Genomic DNA, 21,233 nt, shown 5'->3' with positions numbered 1-21,233 from the left:
GGCACAGACATTGTCTATCAAATTTATACAAGGTCAAATGAAGTCAGATACCAAACAGTTGAGCCTCCAGAGCTTCCTAGAGGTTAAAAATACATTCACCTATATATATATATATATATATATATATATATATATATATATATATATATATATATATATATATATATTTATATATATTTATATAAAAATGTTGTCTTCAGGTCTCAGTTATCATCTTCAACTAAAATAACATCAGAGATAAACAACGGAGCTATCATTGTAGACAACTGTGCAAAGTCAAACAAGAATAACCACAACAGGACTAAGAAACATGGAGAAAGAGTTACACAAATGCTGAGGAGGCATGAGATTTCAGCAAGCGATAGTGTTGGGGAAAATTAAACGCAATTTTATTTCATACACATAATTAGGCTAAAAGTAGAATAATGTTGTGCAATGACAAAAAGTGCAGACTTTATTCACACCACAATATTTTCCTAATCCTAAAGTCGGCACACTAAGTGTTGAAATGTATTTCAGTGGGCCATTAATAATATGTTTACTGCAGATTAGGTGTGCAATTTTAACTGAAGGTTAAGATTGTGTTAAAATGTTTAGTTTGAAGGAACGCCACTTTTTTAGGGGGAAATAAGCTCATTTTACAAGTCACCTAGAGTTAAAGATGAGATTTACCATTTTTGAATCATTCAGAAGATCTCCAGGTCTGGCCATGAGAACTTTCACTTAGCTTAACATAAATCATTGAGTTGGATTAGACCAGTAGCTCTTCTGAGGTTACATTGTGTACTAAAACTTGACAAATTAAAGGTTACTATTTTGTAGGTCGAAAAAAGGGTTCGGGTTAGGAATTATAGTCCAAGAACTATAGCACATGCATGGCTTAAGCAGGTGCAATGATATTATGCAGTGCTGTTACTTAGCATGATGTCAATAGCTATTAGATTAAATTTACACTCACTGGCCACTTTTTAGGCACACCTGTCCTATTGTTAATGCAAATTTCTAATCAGTCAATCACATGGCAACAAACCAATGCATTTAGGCATGTAGACATGGTCAAGACGATCTGCTGCAAATCAAACCGAGTATCAGAATGGGGTAAAAAAAAAAGTGATTTAAGTGACTTTGAACATGGCAAGGTTGTTGGTGCCAAACAGGCTGGTCTGAGTATTTCAGAAGTATTTCAGATCTCCTGGACAATAGAAAATTGGAAAAACGTGGCCTGGTCTGATGAGTCTCGATTTCTGCCGTGACTTTTGGATGGTAGGGTCAGAATTTGGCATCTATACCATGAAAGCATTGATCTATTCTGCCTTGTATCAACAGTTCAGGCTGCTGGTGGTGGTGTAATGGTGTGGGGGATATTTTCTTGGCACACTTTGGGCCCATTAATACCAATTGAGTATCGTGTCAATGCCACAGCCAACTTAAAGTATTGCTGCTGACCATGTTTATCCCTTTATGACCACAGTGTACCCATTTTCTAATGGCTACTTCCAGCAGGATAACACGCCATGTCAGTGTGAAAAGAGTGAATTATCTCAGACTGCTTTCTTTCACAAGACAGTGATTTCATTGTACTCAAATGACCTCCACAGTCTCCAGACCTCAATCCAATAGAGCACTTTTGGGATGTAGTGGAACAGGTGATTCACATCACGGAGTGCATCTAATGAAGTGGACGCTCAGTGTAGATATTGACCTAGAAAATAACAACTTTTCATTTTCCATCATACACTTTACAGAAGAGTGTAGCTTTAAATAGGAAACTTATCAAAACTCTTTGGTCACTTTTGAGCGCGATGCTAATGGTCTTATTTGTCCGAATGATTCATGGTAAGCTAACGTAAAAGTGCTCCCCCCAGACCGAGTGAATAAATCTAAAAATGGTAGTACTCAACTGTGTAACAGGTTTAGTAAAACCCATATTTTCAGACTACAAAGCATGTTTATGTTATGATATGTGCATCAGCTTATACTTCAAAGTGACTTTAATAAGGCAGTTAACATCACATAAATGAATTGCGTTTGGACTGATACTGTATGAGCGTAGGTACTGTATATGTCTATGCTTCAGTAGTGGCAGCTTTACAAAGCCCTCCGCCATATTGGAACAGTAAAAGCCGGTCTGTAAACTCTCGAGAGCAAGCTAGCTGACAGTGTCTAACTATGAATATCTGTATGTGAAATGTATTTAAGCAGATGATTATGCTAAACTAATAAGATAAAGCTATTAGCTAACATGACATAAAAAATTTAGTTTAAAAATCTGTACTATTGAGTCAATACATATAAAAACACAGGCAACACATCAACCTGATTTCCTCACAGATTTGCAAAAAAACTTTTTGCAACCTTTTCTAAAGGTTCATGAAAATCAATTGGGAAATGATGACATTTATTAACGGATATTAGGTAAAACCATTGTGTAATATTGTTGCTTTTGCGAAATTGAAGAAAGTATTCCTAGTGAAGGATATGTGGAATCTTAAGTGTAATGGAAATGATTCTCACCTGTTCACAATTCATATCCCGATTCAAATCTGATGGCTGCACTATTGAACATACTGTGAGAAATGACGTTGATGTTTCTTGTGAATACTGTTAAGGTACACAACATCAAAACTGACCACATTTACTTTGTTAGCAAACATTACTAGTTTTGTGGTGTGCATTCATCTGTGCAAGTCAATAAAAAATCCTTTGATAACTAGCTTGAGCATAACAACCATAACCTATTAACTTGCACTTCAAAGTTCACATGAAGCTGCAACAGTTTTTTTTTTCATATTGTGATGCAGTTCCTTGAAAAACAGAATATCAAATGACCAAATAGGCGTAGCTTTTTTCTACTGCAAGCTTATTGGATGTACTGGATGATTGGCTATAATCATTTCATTCAGAAAGATGGGGAAAATAGTTTGGGGAGAGTTATTACAACATAACAGACACCTCCTCATCCCTATTTCAGTTTTAAAAGTTGAAGGGGCGTGGTTAAATGCGTTAACCACACCCAATTCCTAAAACGTACATAATCTGACAATTTAACTGAAATAAAAACAGGAATGGCCTTTTTTAATATTTCAATTGAAGATTACATTTATTCATTCATTTTCTTCAGTCCTCATTTTCCGGCTTAGTCCCTTAATTAATCTGGGGTCTCCACAGCGGAATGAACCACCAACTTATCCAGCATATGTGCTACGTACTGCGTCACCGTGTCGCCCATGAAGATTACAAAGGCAAACTGTTTATTTTTCTTAATGACATGCACAGATGAGATGACTTGTTCACCTAGCAATCTGAGCTAACAAAATCATATGGTTAGTTGTGATTTCATGGGGACTTTTTTTTTTCAATTTCATTCATTCATTCATTTGTTTGCTTCTTCGGCTTAGTCCCTTCACTAAGCTGGGGTCCCTTCTTGCTGTAAGGCGACAGCGCTACCCACTGCACCTTTTTCCATTTTCTTTAGTTAAATGGTTTTCCAAACATCAGTCGAAGCAAATGTTGAGTTTGTTTTTATTTTATTTTAATGATAACCTATGGATAATAGGTCAATCTGGCAGAAATAGGTCACAATAGTAAATTCAGTCGTAACGTCCAGGTAACACAGAGGATTTGATGTAGAATTAGGGGAATTAAAGTTTATAGCTCGTCAAACTTGGAAATCAAACCTTTCTCATCAGGAATTTTCCTTTTAAATAAAGATTTTAGAGTCTAATTTCTGTCAAGGAAGTGCATTTGCTAATAGTTCTTTATAATATAAGGCAGCTTTATACTCATTTGAGACTTATATTCTGGAAATGACATTGTGTGTGTATGTATGTATGTCTGTACGTAATGTATATATATATATATATATATATATATATATATATATATTTACATACATACATACATACATACATAACATGCAATGTCTATATATATGGACAGAGTAAATATATGATCTTGGTAAACTAACAAAATGCAGTAAAAACCAATATCAGAATACTGCTTGTTTCAAGAAAATCCCATGAAACGATATGAAATAATACTGTTACTGTGACTGACTTCAATCACAATCCTGTTTAGGAAGGTTTACATTGATTAGTACTAATAGTGCAAATAAATGTAGTCTGGAACACTGAACATGGCAGTTGTGCGAGCGACATAATTAACAATACAAAAAATAGGATGTACCAAAAGTCTTGTTATCTTGCTCTCCGCATCCTCAAGTCTCTGTGCGTTCAGATCTCCATCTCCCAGCTGCTGAAGAAGCCTCTCGCAACCAAAGCCTCTCTGAAAGTCACAGTCAGTGAGTTGATGGTGATGTCCGTCACCATCACTTCCTCCGGGCCCATCACTGGACTCCAGTCTTCAGGTAAACTCATTGCCTCTGATTCAGTGGTCGGACTCCAGTCCTCTCTCCTGACGTGCTCTATGACACAGTAGATTTTATACATATTTACACCATCATCATCATCATGAATAATCAAGAGCAACACTATCTTAAAGGAACAGTCCACTTATTTTGGAAATAACAATTTTACAACTTTATATTTTTAAATCCATTCAGCTTTTCCCTGGGTCTAGCAGGGGCCCCTTTATGCTTAGCATAATTCAGAGAATGAGATAACACTGCAAAAAATGCTTTTCTTAGTTTAGTTTAGATTTTTTTGTCTTGTTTCTAGTCCAAATATCTAAAAGTTTTTAAATCAAGAAGCATTTTCTAGAAAAAGCAGAACATATTGTCTTGTTTTAAGAAATAATATGCTAAAATGAGGTGAGTTTTTCCTTAAATCAAGCTAAATAATCTGCCAAAGGGCTAAGCAAAATAATCTCAATCACAAATCGAAAAACAAGATTATTTTGCTTATCCCATATTTTTTTCTTAAAACAAGACAATATGTTTTGCTTGTCTAGAAAATGCTTCTTGATTTAAGAACTTTGAGATATTTGGACTAGAAACAAGACAAAAAATCTAAGTAAGAAAAGCATTTTTGTAGTGTTTTTTTGGTGAGGTATGTAGATGTTACATACAGTAGTTACTATAGGAATAACTATACATTATGCCTAATTACAACCGGCTAACCCCAAGCAAAACCTGTACCTCTGTACCTATACTGTATGTGCACATATAATGTACAACACAGTGTGTATTTTGTGGCTACAAGGCACTGAAAGCCTTGTAGCCTCTGCTATCAAAGCAAAAAAGTAATCCTGGATATAATTAATTCAACAGTAAAAAATAAACAGAACTATAGTATTGTTGGTAACACTTTACAATAACAGTACATAAATAATGATGTATTAATATGTACTAAACATGACTTTATTATGAACTAATGATGAGTTCATGTGCGTGCTAATCATGAACTAACTTTAACTACAACATGATTCACACGAGTTGATGTGTGAATAACGGCTACCTTAATTACTTGTAGTTAAAGTTAGTTCATGATTAGTGCATGCATTAACTCATCATTAGTTCATAATAAAGTCATGTTTAGTTTACATATTAACACATCATTATTCCAGTACTGTTAATGTAAAGTGTTACTGTATTTTCTATTTAATATTTACTTCTGTCATAGCAATGATTCATTTTTAACATCATTTGAAAGATACGGATACTTTTATTTAAATGAACAACAAACAAAGCAGTAGCATTTTATAATAACTACACACTACAGATCATTTATTACGCATTAGCAAATAGTGAATTCATTGTTTGTAACACATTAACTTGTTATATTAGTAAGCAGTTTATAACTACAGATACAAATACTCTTGACTATTCTTGACTTATAAGCATATTTAAAATGTGCTTAATCATTTTACTCTTATGCTTTGTAACTGATCGATATTTCATGACTATATGAAGTATCACATTATTTACAAATCGTTTGTATTTAAAAGTAGTTGGGGTTTTTAAGATCATTCAGAAGGAGTTAGTAAATGCTTAATAAACTATTCAAATCAACATTTATATATCTTATTAGTCAGGCATATACTAATAGTTCATTTGTATGTTAATAGATGCTTTATTAACACAACTTCATCCAGTTTTGTGGCCTATTCTAAAGTGAGGACCATTCATGCTTTATAAATCACTTATAAATGACAACTAAAGGCTCAGTATCAAAGGAACAAAACATTTTTGCAATCCTATAAAAAAAAATAAAATTACTATAAAGTTTAAACATTGCCGAATAACAGGAGTATCAAAATATAACATCAAATTGGAGTAAACAACAACAATATAATAATTTTACAATATATTATGAAACAACATTTCAGTGTTATTTAGCTAGGATTAAAAAGCTTTAATTGTCATTTATAAGTGATTTATAAAGCATGAAAAGTCCTCACTTTAAATGAGGTCAAAACTGGATGAAGTTGTGTTAACAAAGCATTTATTAGCATACAAATTAACTATTGGTATATGCCTGAATAATAAGGTATATAAATGTTAATTTGAATAGTTTATTAAGCATTTACTAACTCATTCTGAATGATCTTTAAAAATCAGCAGCTTCTCTCAAATAACTGGTTTGTAATACTTACTTTAGCAATGAAAAAATAACAATTAACAAAGTATGAAAATACAATCATTAAGCACCTTATATGTGTGCTTTTAAATCAAGAATAGAGCATTTGTAGATGCATTTAAAAACTGCTTACTAACGTTTATTAATGTAGAGTTAATGCTTAACACATAATGAATGCACTATTTGCCAATGCTCAATAAATGATTCATAGTGTGTAGTTATTATAGGGTGTTACCAACAAAGCTTACACTATAGATATAATATTTCAAAATATATCTATTTCAAATTCATGCTGATCTTTTAAACTTTCAAGTTTTTACTCAACGAATCCCTAGGATTTTTTTTTTCAGTTTTATTACTAGTGTTGTAGTATTTAAAACCAGTAATATTATTTTGCCTTCATCAACTGTACAGCAGAGCGCCACTGGTGCCCTTCAAAACAACAACAAAATAAAAAAAAAACATTAAAAAGGTGCAGCAGTACAGTCTTGATATCTATTTAGGTCAATGCGCTCACTTCGTCTGGCCTCAGCTCAACTAACACACTTACTGTTTAAAGTGCTGCTGCCAGTTTTAGTTCCTCCTAGTCTCGTTTCCTCTTCTTCACCCTCCTCCATGACCCCTTCATCATCTTCATCATCGTCCTCTTCTTCCCTTCTGTCCCACTCTTCCTCAGACGTCTCTCTGGGTGCTCTCTTCTTTTTCTTGTGGTGATTGAGCTGTCGAAATATACAAGCCTCAGTGGACTGAAACCTGGGGTCCAGCGAGAGTGGCAGATGAGCTGAAGACTGGTCTGTGTGTCTGTGTGTGCTGCGGAGGTCCATCGTGTAAATGCTCCTCTATAAAAAAAGAACAGATTATAATACCAGTTTAGCACGAAAACAATCAGCGTGTAGATGTTGAGATATTACCTGCTCATGGAGTCTTTTAGGTTTTCGGCCTCTCTTTCGCCACACCACTGATCTCTCTTTCTGTTCTCTGTGTGCGGTTCAAAACCATGAGAAAAATGCTGTTGTTTAATGAGTTCACAAGTTAGTGGCTAAAATAATGAATAAAGAGGTTTCAATTACTTTTCCTCATACGCCAAAAGCAGTCGAGGGTCGAGGATGTGCTCCTCTGGCTCCCATGTGCTGTATCTTAAAAGTATCAAAAACATTAAAGGGGTAGTTCACCCAAAAAGGAAAATTTGGTCATTATATTACTCCCACTTTACTTATTTGACTTTTTTCTTCTGCTGAACACAAAAGACGATACTTTGAAGAAATCTGGAAAACCTGTAACCGTTGATTTCCATGGTATTTTTTATGGAAGTCAGTGGTTACATACAGGTGTTCAGCTTTCTTCAAAATATCTTCAATCCTGTTCAACACATAAAAGAACTTCCTCAATATTCAGAACCACTTGATGATTTTCTAAATAGTGCACAGTTTTTCATTTTTGGGTGAACTGTCCTTTTAAAAACATAGACATATGTATTAACTTGACCACAGCTGCTAGACAGACACATGTAAAACTACCAAGAAATCAAAAGATACATATTATCCAGTATTTAGTCTTCTTCTTAAAAAAATAAAAAGATAATACAAATAAAAATACTTACTTTGGAGGCCACCCCTTCCACTTCAATAAATACTCCACGTGACCCTTAAAAATTTGAATTAAAAAAAGATTGTGAAATGTAACTCAGTTAACAAAAAAGTATTTACTGTATGAAAGGTGTCTTGCATGTGTGTGAATGATGTAATAATAGGTTTGCATTAAAGCTGCACGATATTGGAAAAATCTAACATTGCGATCATTTTTATATTGCGATATATAATGCAATATGAATACAATTTCACCAGATTTGTTGAATTATTATTTGGAATAAATGTTGAATTTTAGACTGATTGGGATGTAGGGGAGTGCATATGCATATGCATAAAAGAGACGATCTACAAGCAAAGCTAAAGTCAGTAAAAAAAAAAAAGATATCAATTATATAAACAGTGGTCTATTGTTGTACTGTCCAAGCAGTCGGACTGTATTCAGCTATACAGTAACTAAATAATCAAATGTAAAATAATACTGGCATGCTTTATTTGATAAACAATTCAATAAAATGAATTGTTATCAGTTTGTTAAAATTACAAACGATGCAATTTCTTATGCCTGAATGCTTTTAAAAACCTTACAGGCCTCAAATATACACTTGCAAAATAATCAATTATAATCCAGACTCAGCATTGCCTTTACTCATGGTGTTTCTATGGCGAATGATCACACTGTCATATCAATACTGAAACGATATATTGAGCAGCCCTAGTGTGCATCACTGACTGGATAGTTTATCCAAAAATGCAAATGTATTTGTTATTTATTCACCCTCAAGTGGTTCCAAACCTTTCAGCTTTTTCTTCTTCCGTTGAACACAAAAGAAGATATTTTGAAGAAAGTAACCACTGACCCTCAGTAGGAAAAACAAATACTCAATGACAAACAAACAGTCAATAATTTCCAGCTTTCTTTAAACTACATAATTTTGTGTTCGACAGAAAAAAATGGATTAAGGTTTGAAACTATGGTTGAGTAAATTATATGATATTGAATCTTGGGTGAACTATCCCTCTAAGAAGACGGGGCAAGACAGCTGCTTTTTTGATGTAGTTCTGAAATAACGTTAATTTAATATAATTACTGTCATTTAAAGCCGGTTTTAATATTGTTTACAAGTAATTAAGAGCTGCTTGTACCAAAAAACTGTAAGATCAAATAAACCTCAGTTCCACTTTAATAAATTCTTGACGTGACTTTAAAACTAAAGACAATAAATATATACAGCAATTATCAATAAACTGAATTTTATAAGAACCACACATTCTCCTTTCGATTGCACAATTCTGCGCCTTTTGTTTTTGTCTTTTTCACGTGTGCGGATGACGTAATAGGTTTGCGTCATGAAGAATTAGGAAAGGACGACTCCTGAACAGCTCCTCCTTTTATTTAAATACAGTTATGACATAATTTTACAAGAACATAAAAGTAACCGTTATTGAATGCGCATTAAGCAAAATGCATATTTTACTGTTATGTAAAAGAAATCGAGTGACACGGCAGCGTTTGTAAACAACAAAATAAAGCTTATTCTAAACCTAAATGACAAAACTTCATTAAATTCAGTTATTTAATTGGGAAAATAAAACTGCTTATTCTTCATGCGTGCTGTGCGATATGCGTCATCATCGAAGTTATTAGACTACAAACACACACTTCCACGCCGTTGTAAGGGGGTCGTGTGTGCGTGTCCTCGCCCCTCGTACATGTGTGTGTGTGTGTGTAAACAGGCACTGAACTGTCAGCAAACAGCAGCTGCACGCGCATGCCACTTACCTTCCTAACTCTTTTCTTTGTGATTGATTCCACAGCGAACACTTGCTCGCCGATTGCCGACAGTTCCATCGGTTAACGTTAAGTTCTTTTGATACAATGAAGTAGCTGTCAATGTGTCTTTGCGCGTTCCCTGCTATCGTTAAAGTATACAATGCAAACGCCACGTACTGTTAGAATGGCTGCACACGTTCGCGCTCTTCCGCTGCCTTGTTTACAAATCAGTATTTTTATGCTTTGCACTGCTCCATTTCCTTGTACTAGAGGAGTACAGTGACTTTTTAAATCTGCGACACATCTGCAGCGCGCAGCGCGCCCCCGTGCGTCACACAGCGGATGCACACGCCACAAGCAGGTAAAATATAATTAAGATAGCTTTACTTGTAGCATTATCATGGTATATGGACTGTGATCTCAAATAAATAAATAAACTATATATATATATATATATATATATATATATATATATATATATATATATATATATATATATATATATATATATATATATATATATATAGTTGAAGTCAAAATTATCTCCAATTTGAATTTTTTTTTTTTATATTTCCCAAATGATGTTTAACGGAGCAAGAAAATGTTCACGGTATGTCTGATAATATTTTTTTTTCTGGAGAAAGTCTTATTTAGTTTATTTCGGCTAAAATAAAAGCAGTTTTAAAACCTTTTTAAGGTCAAATTATTAGCCCATTAAGCTATATATATATATTTTTGATAGTCTACAGAACAAACCCTCGTTATACGATAACTTGCCTAATACTCTAACCTGCATAGTTAACCTAATTAACTTAAGCCTTTAAATGTCACTTTAAGCTGTATAGAAGTGTCTTGAAAAATATCTAGTCATATATTATTTACTGTCATCATGGCAAAGATCAAATACATCAGTGATTAGAAATGAGTTATTAAAACTATTATGTTTAGAAATGTGTGAAAAAAATCTTCTCTCATAAAACAACAATTGGGGAAAAAAATAAACAGGGAGGCTAATAATTCTGACATGTCTTTGCATGTCTTTGGACTTTTGGGGGAAACCAGAGCACTAGAAGGCAACCAACGTGAAAGCGGGAGCACATGCAAACTCCACACAAATGCCAACTGACCCAGCCGAGGCTCAAACCAGTGACCTTGCTGTGATGTGAAAGCACTACCTACTGTCACCGCATCACCTTATCATAATCAAAGCTGCTTAATATTTTGATGAATACACTGATAAGTTTTTTTTTAACAATTCTCTTAAAATGAAGTACAGAAACAAAACAATATCATTGATTTGTAATGGAATACTGTGATACATCTTTGAATTTTATATCATCTAATTGTGCAGATGTTTTTCACATTTGGTCAATATAATGCAGTAAACTGATTTCTTTAACTAAAAAATAAAACCATTGAACGATAGTTTAGATCAGGGAGTTCAAACTGGGGTCCAGTGAATGCTATGGGGACAGCAGCATTTTGAAAAAATAACAAATAAATAAATGAAAAAAAAAAGGAATTTAAATATGAATACATTTTTAAAAAATAAAATGAAAACATACCAAAACTTTTAGCTAAGATAAATAAACACATTACCATAAAACAAATAAATAATGGGTCTTGTTGCATCAAAATGACTGAACACTACTGATGAAGATGATGTGAACAACATATAAAGCAGCAGCACTTTGTGTACATAGAAAGACATTTTTAATGATGTCACAGCACATTTTACATCATACATAAAGTGCCATCATAAGCATTTTATTTGAATGAAAAACAATGGCATGAGCACATGTTGTCCCCTTCTCCCTGGGAGAGAGATGTGGGGGGATTTAGATTGTCATGGCAAAGGAATCTATTCATCTCTACAGTATTACAAAGCACCCTGTGAATGACATGTGGAATGTTCCTCTTAAGTTGTACTATCAGATTCGAGTGCGTAATATCTATTTGAAGTGTTTTACACATTGTGTTGGAGATCAGTGTTTAATAAGTGAAACTGAATTGGGTCTGAAGAGAACCTGAGATGTGTTATTAGATTTCCCTTTGTGTGATCTGCTCCCTCTGTAAACAGTTTAAGGCCATGTTAATCCACTGTCAATCGAAGATTAATTCAACTTGAACAATTTCAAACTCACTTCAGCATTTTCTATGTAAAAATACTTACAAACATTCCACTTAATAACAGTTTTTGGCATCTGACATTTTTCTCCTACTACCAACACTCACAAGCAGTTCGATTTTCCTACATGTAGTCTAGGATTCAACAAGTCTAACTTTAAAGGAACACTTCACCTTTTTTAAAAGTAGGCTCATTTTACAAGTCACCTAGAGATAAACAATCAAGACACATTTTTATCCATTCAGTTGATCTCTGGGTCTGGACGGGAGCACTTATAGCTTCGCATAGATCATTGAACCTGATTAGACCATTAGCATCTCGCTTTAAAAAACAAGTTTTGATAAGTTTCCTATTTAAAGCTTGACTCTTCTCTAGTTACTATTGTTGCTGTTTACTTTACAGGGCAAAATGGCTATGAACTATAACCTCAGTCTGGTGTAATAATTGAGAAACTTTGCTGCTCTATCAGGAGTATAGTTCCTAGCCATATCAACCAAAAAAACAACAAACTTTTCATTTTCCGTTAGTGATCAGTCAGTGCAACCAAAGAAGAGTAAAGCTTTAAATAGGAAAATTATTGCTACTTTTCCGACATTTTTGAGAGAAATGCTATTGGTCTAATCCGATTCAATGAACTATGCTAAGCTAAGCTAAAAGTGCTTCCAGAGATCGGTTGAATGGGTTTAAAAATGAAATGTAACTCAACTATTTTAAGTCTAGAAGAGGTGTAAAATAAACATTTTCCAAAACAAGTGAAGTATTCCTTTAACTGTTTACAAGAAAGAACGTTGAGAGCATTCATTTAGGGTAAGAGATTAATAAGTGACCATTTAGGTAACAGATGTTAACAGGAAACTAACACAAAACATCCAATTACTGTGGTGCCATGCTGTACTGTGATACACAGGAAACTTCTCATCTGTCACTATGCCATTAAATATGTAGAGAACCGTTAAACAGGGGCTACTGGTGTTCCTTTTCTAAATCTTCAAGTACATGCACTAAATAAGTACATATGCAGCCCTGTTAAACAAACCCAGTTGGTGGGACAAATACCTTTTGTTTTTGGTGGCAGACATTTGGAACAATCACATGGATGCACAGGAAATCACGTAGAAAGAGAGAAGTGAGGATGAGGAGTGATGCACAAGGAGAACACATCACGAACAATTCCAGAACCTCTCGCTTTCAAGTCAGAACACAGTATAAAGTAAAAGAAATAATCAATGTATAAAAAATGCATCAGAATCCCAAATACCAAACTAGTTCCTCAGCGTAGTGTTTAGTTGTCTTTTTGTATCCCTGTGTGTGTCCTGTGTTTCTTCAGTCTCCATAGCGAGAGTCCAGTGGTGTGTGTGTGTAAACAAAGTCTGAGCAGTGTGCTTTCATGACTGGTTTGAGTGCAACTCTATTTGCTCCTTAAATGGGTCCCTGATTGAACCTCATATTTCCCTCCTGAGCATGGACTTGAGAAACCTCCAAAAAATTAACAAAAACTAAAAAAAAGGTCCAAAACATTCATCAGTTATCAGACTTCCATGTCTGATGCACTTCCACCTCCTCTGAGACGACCAATAGGAGTTCACAGTTCTTCCCTCGAAGCTGGTGACGCAAGAACTTCCTGCGAAGTGATCAGAACGTCAGCTGGAGATCAAAGACATTTTTCCATTTAAACCCTCTGCTATTTTCTTCTTGAGGATTGCACACTTACCTCAGTTCATCAGCTGTTCCAATGGCATGAGGGCTGCGCAGTTTAGAGTCTAGGTTATAGTAAACTCCTGCCACTTCTCGCACACCAATCCAGTGCTGCCGCTTGAGGGGCAGACGCAATGGGCCCCAGCGCAAATTGGATGGCACATTCAAGATGAAACCAGTGACGTTTGGCAGTGCAATGCTACCGACGTCCCTATGGGATAACAAACATATAATATACCAAAATGAATGGCCCATTGATAGTTTATTACAGCAACCTTGTTACAAAAAGTTGCAGCTCAAAATACTTTAAAGATCTATTTGATTTTTGGTTGGTAGCAAAAATGTGCTGCTACCTTGTGTGTGCAAATGATCTGGCACTGATGCTACTGACATAGAGAATAATTTTAATTTGAGTGGACTTTATGTTTTGTAACGAGTGTAAAAAAAGAAACATCAAAAACTAACGGAAACTGAAAATGCATAAAAGCACAACATGAGCCTTTAATCAAAAATACTTAAAAAATGCAAATGATAGATCAAACGTCCCTACCACATCTCCAAGATAGAAATTGTTTTTAATTCTTGGGGCATACAAATAAAGCACCCCAAAATGACACTTCTGTCATCATTACACAAGTTACAAAATTAGATTACTTTTTCAAGTCACTAATAAAGTAATGCATTGGTTTTTTATTTACAAGAAAATACTGAAGTTACTACTTCAAAAAAGAAAAGCTAATTACTTTGTTTTCCTACGTTGAGAGATAACAGGAGAGAGTAGACTGTAGTTCTAGCTTAATTGTGTACATTTACTCATCTCATCTCACCTGCACAAAAACAGATTCTACATTTTTAAGCAGCCCTAAAATCAATAAAAACTGTAAAATGCAAACTCAGGATATTAAATGTTGAAGAGTGTTAAACTTTTCCTCCATGCACCATTTTCTTTATACAATCCTAAAAGTTTTGTTTGAGCTGTGCCCTCAACTGTACAGACTTGTTGAGATCTATTCACTTCACTTTTTACTTGGGTTAATACAGGGCTTTACATTTTTCAAAAACATACATACATTTTTAATATGTTATTTAAAATAAGTAAGCCTTGCTTAGAAACAAAATAATAATAATTTACACAAATGTAATACAGAAGTAAGCAACACATTACTTGTCCTAAAGAGTTACCATGCAGCATAATTAGTCAGTTGTTTTGAAGAACTAATGCAAGACCTTCCCTAACACTGCTAATAACTTACCTTCACCAAAGATGCAGGACTTTAGAACATAAGATATTTTTAAGAATGCTGATCGATATTATTTTATTTTTGTGCCACAGAAGACAAACAGATTTGGAAAGGCAAGAAGGTGAATAAAAAAAAATAATTATTAAATACATTTTAATTGTTTAAATTTAAATAAACAAGCCCTTTAATCCCTGTGGTCATGTGGAATGTGAAACAAATGCATTTTTATTATCAATTAAATTAGAGTGGCATATTCCAAATATTGCAATCCTTTCCCTAACAGTTAATGTGATCACTGCTTTAATGAGGCAGACAAAAAGTGTCCGACATTAAGTCATACTCGTAAGACAAGAAATAATATCTCAAAGAGGAACCAAGCAGTCTCTTGTGACTGTGTGTAAAGGTTAATAAGTCTTTTAAAATATCAAATAATTTTACCTTTTACAATGAGGCAAGGTTAGATGAGGCTATATAATGTGGTGGAGTAACTCAAAAATGTCGCCAAAATGTTAGAATACTAATAATTAATACCTAGTTGTATAATTACCTTGTAATTTTTTTCAAATCAATTATGCTTATCATGTTGTGCTGAAAATTCCACCAATAAAAAACTTTGCAAAAATTGTGTAAAACAGACCAAAACCGATCTGCAGGCTTGCCCTCGCTCATCAAGCACAGCAATTGTTTTTCATTTTTAAGATAAAATATTTTGCAATTGTCTGTTGGTTTTATTTGGACAGGTATTGTTGTACTTTACCTTAAATGGTAACCTTCACATTTCCAGATTTCAGCGGAAATCGAAGATTAAGTGAATAGGCCAGTACAAAAACTATTTTTTTACTATGCATTCAAATAATAAAAGAAAACCTCAACAATAGTGTTATCAAGACTTTCAGAAATAAAGTAAAAATCGTGAGAGACTGATAACAGCAGCCATAAGAGAAAACAACATCATTAGAAACACCTTGCATAAGCGATGAATAATTTGCTTTTGTAATTTGATGAAAAAATGATATAATACATCAAGTAAAAAGGTGTCATAACTCATTTGTGAAAAAGAGTCCATAAAGATAAACAACACAGACTTGCACTTCTGTCTTTTGAACGATTTTCATATGCTTTTCTGCTTCAAATTTTGTAACAATGTGATTGATCTCATCGGCACATGGCCTTTAGGAAGCCTTAAAAAATATATATATTAATAAAAAACCTTCTGGAACAAAGAACATAGAAAAAGTGGTCAGACAATCTTTGTCTAGATTTTCAGATTCAAGAATGTAAAGAAAATTTTTACTCCACTTCTGTAAAAAACATAAGCCTGAAAAAAACCAGGGCTTCTACCCATCCTTTTTCAAATAGGTTGAGAATATTTTTTTAATCTTTTGGTTTTTATCATGTCTTAATCTGTTTATTACTAGTTTCTAATTAATTAATTGATTAAATTCCTCAACTTTATAAATCACATGCCTGCTGGCAAGGATGAACTCCCTAGGAAAAGCAAATTTACACAAGGACATTTGTTTTCAAAAAATTAACTGTAAACAGAATTTTCTGTATTTACAGAATATTTATATTTAACATGCATATTAGACTCCAAGTAGGGCTGAACAATATATCATTTGAGCATCAATATCGCAATCTGTGTATCTGCAAAAGTCACATCAAGGGATTTGATTATTTATTAATGATTAAAGGATAAATATATTATAACAGGGTTTCTGCTGGTTTCACAAAGTCTAATTTTAGACCTAATTTAAGACCATAAAGAATAACATTCCAGACTTATACAGGGCTAAACGCTAAAGATTTTTTAATGGCCATTAAGAGAAAAAAAAATGACTTGCCATATCTAATATGATTGCCTATAATTCTATTTAGTTTTATTTCTTAGCAACATCTTAGCCACATATATAAATAGTGTCAACAGAGCAGAACATACCAAACATATTTAACAACATAAAAAACTCATAAAAAAGCACAATAAACTGTTCTTAAAAGTTTTATTCAGAAGTATTTGTTTGTGACTGGATGGGTGTTGGATTGATTGGGTAGCTTTGCATAAACAAAGGAGACCCGTTCAAAAAGATAGTTTAAAATTAATTTAGACCTACAAGGGAATATTTCAGTCAATTTCAGACTTACGGCCAAAAATTTAGTTTTTGAAATTTAAGAAATTTTAAGACTTTGTAAGACCCTGAGGATATCCTGTATTACATATTACTTTATATTATTGTAAACAATTTACACAAAAATAACCATGTTTTTACATTTCATTGTTTATTTCTATACTTCAATAATGGTAGACTCCCCAGAAAACCCTAAAACACTGTTAATTTACCTTTTGTTTCTTTTTCTTTTTTTTTTGCTCTGCCACTTGTATATATGTTTTTATATATGTTTTTTTCCCTCATAATTTACCCACCCTCTCTAGGCATCCTAGATGTATACGACTTTCTTCTTTTAGTTGATTTTTGAAACTATTCAGCTGTTTTACTGGCAGTGCAGAAGAAGCCAAATAAAGCACATTCGTCCATAATAAAAATGTCTTATACAGCTCTAGGGTGTAAAAAAATGTCTCTTGTAGGTAATCCATGCATTTTTGTAAAGAAAAATATCCATATTTACACTTTACAAATAGTTTTGTGTAACTTTTGGCAAGCGGCAGCTGTCGTCTTCTCCTTTTAAGGTACATTTAACACCATCAGCCAGACAACAACTGACTGTCTGTTCACTGCAGTCCTGCTTTTGTTTCAAATGTGCCTGCACTTCAAACTCAATATATAATACTAAATACCAATAAAAAAATTAATGAATAAAATTGACAAAATTTTCCTGAAAGAATAAAATCATATACATCTAGAATGCATCAAGGGAGAGTAAATTGGGATTAATTTATTTTTTGCAAAACCTAACCCTTTGACATTATATTCTTTTGTTTCATGTTTATCGCAATAAGCAGCTTGATACAATTACAATAAGCTACAGTATGCAGCATTATTTTAATTTATTTAGTTTATTCTGAACATCAAATTTTGGTGGTCAACATGCAGTTATGTTCATCAAGCAAAACTCCACCGACAGAAGAAATTTTGTCAAAAGATTTCCCTTGGGGACTCTATCTTTAACAATTGTACTGTTGAGTTCTGACCTTTAGTATGCTAGCTACACATCTTAACCTTTTCATCTTTTTATGGTGTTGTTAGATATGAAAAGCTTAAAATGTACAAAAACTATGAAAATAAGTTTAGGTGTAATTTTTGGTTTGACTATTTTTTTGGTTTGTTGTTGTGATGTTATACAGTACTTGCAGACTTGTATTGGTCTGTGTTAAGCTGCTTTGACACAATATACATTGTGAAAGGCACTTTAGAAATAAAAATGAATTTAATTAAATTGATGAATGTCAATTTTTAAATCCTAAATGTGTCCCTTTTTGAAAACAAGCCCCTTTTTGTTCTGCTGACAGCCCAGCACAAGTACCTTCTCTTGTCCCACCAAACTGCCTCAAATCCACGAGTCTGCAATGCAGCCATGATGACATTCACGTCATAGTTGCCATTACCCAGCATGTTTTTCTTGTGGGGTGTGACCAAAGTGCTAGGAGAGAGCCTGTAAAAAGAAAGAGGAAGCAGAAGTGTGATTTAAAACAAACAAACAAAAAAAAGTCCAACATTTGACCACTTCATTAACGATGCATCATCACTGAACTGACCTCTGGTAGATGTCCTGAAGTGCATCACGACTGAACGCCGCTCCATCCTGGAAGACATTGTTTAGCGCATGCAGAGCACACAACTCCCGATGCTGCTTTTCATGATAAATTGCAGGAAGTTGCAACGAGGTGGGGGGCGTTCCAGCATTCGGCCTGTCCTCCAGCTCGGACCCACGTCCACCTAAGGCTTCTCCTTTTTGCTTGCTGACCTTCCATGGCATACAACCCAACTCCTGAAAGCCCCCGACCCCCCTCCCCTTACCAGAACATGGAGTACTCCCCATTCCTGCTGCTATGTCACCACTATCATCTCCAAAGCAACCTTCTCAGCTGCTCGGGATGAGTGGCAAGGGGAGGGGAGGCTGCTAATGTGATGAAATGTGAGCCAGTGCACCTGAATTGGTGAAAAAAATTAAGAAATCCACAAATAGAGACAGATGTATCTTCTTAGAGCCAGAATCGTTTGTGTCCTCTTTCTGTGCTCATCATGTTGTTTTTATTGCACACAAAGACTCTCCGAGCACCATAGTAACCACTAGGGCAGAGAAGTTTTTTCCGTTTTGGCTGACATCAGGGTGGAAAGGACTTACAGCTTGACTGGGAATAAATGGGTCAGCAGTACGGGACCCTAGCAAATGCCATGGTAGACCACCGTCAGGTCTGAAATATGGAACAAACAACAAGAAGAAACTGCTTACTAACAAATATTCCAATGTTAAACATTAATAAACATTTAACAGAAAGACAGGTCCAAACACGAAGGCTTTTGACACGCAGAAGGCTAATGTGCAGTACGTTAGTGCCCAGGATTACTGCATTGGGAAGGGGTGTATAAAACTTCCTGCCAGCTGACTGGATGGGTGTGTATCACACATTACCGGCTAAAAATGACATGTAACACTTGGTACACGGGTTTAAAATATATCGAGACATGGCATAACTACTGCGTTCAAGCCAAACTGACACTCTGGCTACGTGCTACTCGTTTGATAGCAACGGACAAAACGACAGCTTTCAAAGTCTCCGTGTATCTACTCGTTCACAAGACATACCTCTGTGTGCGTACGATGTGTGACTGTCTTTACTGTGTTCGTTCCTCTGAGTTAGTGTTTTCGCGTCCACTCCTTGAGTTGTTTATTCCTTTGTCTCTTGTACTTTTTCCTTGCAGCTCTCTGGCTCAACGTGAGCATGCGCAAAACGTCATTGGCTTTCCGTCGGCTTGCGTCACGAGCAGGTTGCATCCCAAGGGACTGTCAAACACGTCTCATGCCCCACATTAGGACATTAATAAGATTTGTTTTTTTCTTAGGGATTTTGTTTGATCTATTCTGGGCTGTGTAAACAACCCGAACGTTTGTGTTTTACTGTTTTAGCTGAAAATAAGATCCAGACATCTACTGTACATGTTGACTTGCTGTAATGTTAAACATCTGTGGCGAGTGACCTACTGTTTGTTTTCATTCAGTGCTAATGAGAAAACAAATGACAGAGCCTGAACACTTCACTCCATATGTTCTAGAAACCAGCTAGAAAACATGGAGATTGAATCTGTATGTGTGCTGGCCTAGGTAGATTAACGTTACTTAATAACTGATTTGTTATTGATTAAAGATTGCATAGTGAAAACTGTAGTGAGGAACGTATCTATGCTACTAATTTGAGGTAAAGATCGTTTTTAGACTACTTTTTTGAAGCAATAGTTCCCCAAAATTTAAATTTACTTACCGTTTACTCACACTTAAGTAATTACACACTTTATGTATACAACATAACTTTCTTCTGTTAGACACAAAACAAGATATTCCGAAGAATGTTGGGAAAAAGCAGCCACTGACATCTATAGGAAGGACAAAATAACCAGAATTTATTTCAACATTCCTAAAAATATTTGTTTTTCACATCAACATTTATAGAAATTCAGAAAAATTTAGAAGCACTTAAATGTTGAGGAAGTTAGCATTTTGGAAATAACTATCCATGTAATTTTTTTAAATCTTACCAAAATCCAACATACCATTAATATAAAAAAGACACTACACTTTCTGACAAAAGTCTTGTCGTCAATCTCAGGTGTAAGAGCAACAAATAACAATATGATTTCTAGTTGATCGTTTGGAAAAGTGGCAAAAGGTAAATTTTTCCGATGTTGAACTGCTTTCCAATCATCACAAATGCTGCAGAAGACCTATTGGAACCCGCATGGACCCAAGATTCACACAGAAATCCATCAAATTTGGTGAAGGAAAAAATCCTGATTTGGGGTTACATTCAGCATAGGATCATGTGAGAGATGGCAATACTGTATCAACAGCCTGAAGTATCAAGACATTTGTGCGGCCCATTACATAACAAACCACAGGAGAGGGCAAATTCTTCAGAGATAGCACCCTCATATTTCAGCCTCCACATCAAAGTTCCTGAAAGCAAAAAAGGTCAAGGTGCTCCAGGATTGGCCACCCCAGTCACCATATATGAACATGATAGAGCATGCCTGGGGTAAGATGGAGGAAGCATTAAAGATGAATCCATAGAATCTTAATGATCTCAGGGAATCCTGCGAG

At 34.6% G+C, this 21,233-nt stretch overlaps 2 protein-coding genes across 7 annotated transcripts in view; both read right to left on the bottom strand.

Moving 5' to 3' along the window:
* The window catches only part of cbx7b (chromobox homolog 7b), a 29,214-nt gene extending 19,055 nt beyond the window's left edge, over positions 1-10,159 (bottom strand). The window contains exons 1-7 of one of the 5 annotated variants that reach the window (XR_015504045.1): positions 9,906-10,159; positions 8,137-8,180; positions 7,607-7,672; positions 7,448-7,514; positions 7,087-7,375; positions 3,915-4,423; positions 3,506-3,834 (exon numbers count right to left, since the gene is read on the bottom strand). Coding sequence is in view for 3 of the 5 variants with exons in the window: in XM_087276216.1 (XP_087132342.1) it covers positions 4,233-4,423; positions 7,087-7,375; positions 7,448-7,514; positions 7,607-7,672; positions 8,137-8,180; positions 9,906-9,974 (726 nt within the window). In the remaining 2 variants the exon portion in view is untranslated. Of the gene's footprint in view, positions 1-3,505; positions 4,424-7,086; positions 7,376-7,447; positions 7,515-7,606; positions 7,673-8,136; positions 8,181-9,905 lie in introns of those variants that run through there. The other 4 variants (XR_015504046.1, XM_087276216.1, XM_087276215.1 and 1 more) reach the window with 4 other exon arrangements.
* A 1,427-nt stretch (positions 10,160-11,586) lies between these two features.
* On the bottom strand, positions 11,587-19,846 carry josd1 (Josephin domain containing 1). 2 transcript variants are annotated; one of them, XR_015503587.1, is made up of 6 exons: positions 19,725-19,846; positions 18,673-19,332; positions 18,441-18,569; positions 13,736-13,930; positions 12,609-13,645; positions 11,587-12,373 (listed from the first exon to the last, which is right to left on the bottom strand). XR_015503587.1 is itself a non-coding variant. In NM_001076595.2 (5 exon segments), coding segments are annotated over 4 exon segments (708 nt in total). In that variant the 5' UTR covers positions 18,957-19,332; positions 19,725-19,795; the 3' UTR covers positions 13,012-13,545.
* Between the last annotated feature and the right edge of the window lie 1,387 nt (positions 19,847-21,233).

The sequence above is a fragment of the Danio rerio genome, chromosome 12 (genome assembly GCF_052040795.2).
Source record: "Danio rerio strain M-AB ecotype USA chromosome 12, GRCz13ab, whole genome shotgun sequence".
Lineage (NCBI taxonomy): Eukaryota > Metazoa > Chordata > Actinopteri > Cypriniformes > Danionidae > Danio > Danio rerio.
This window is presented reverse-complemented; position numbering and strand designations above follow the sequence as displayed.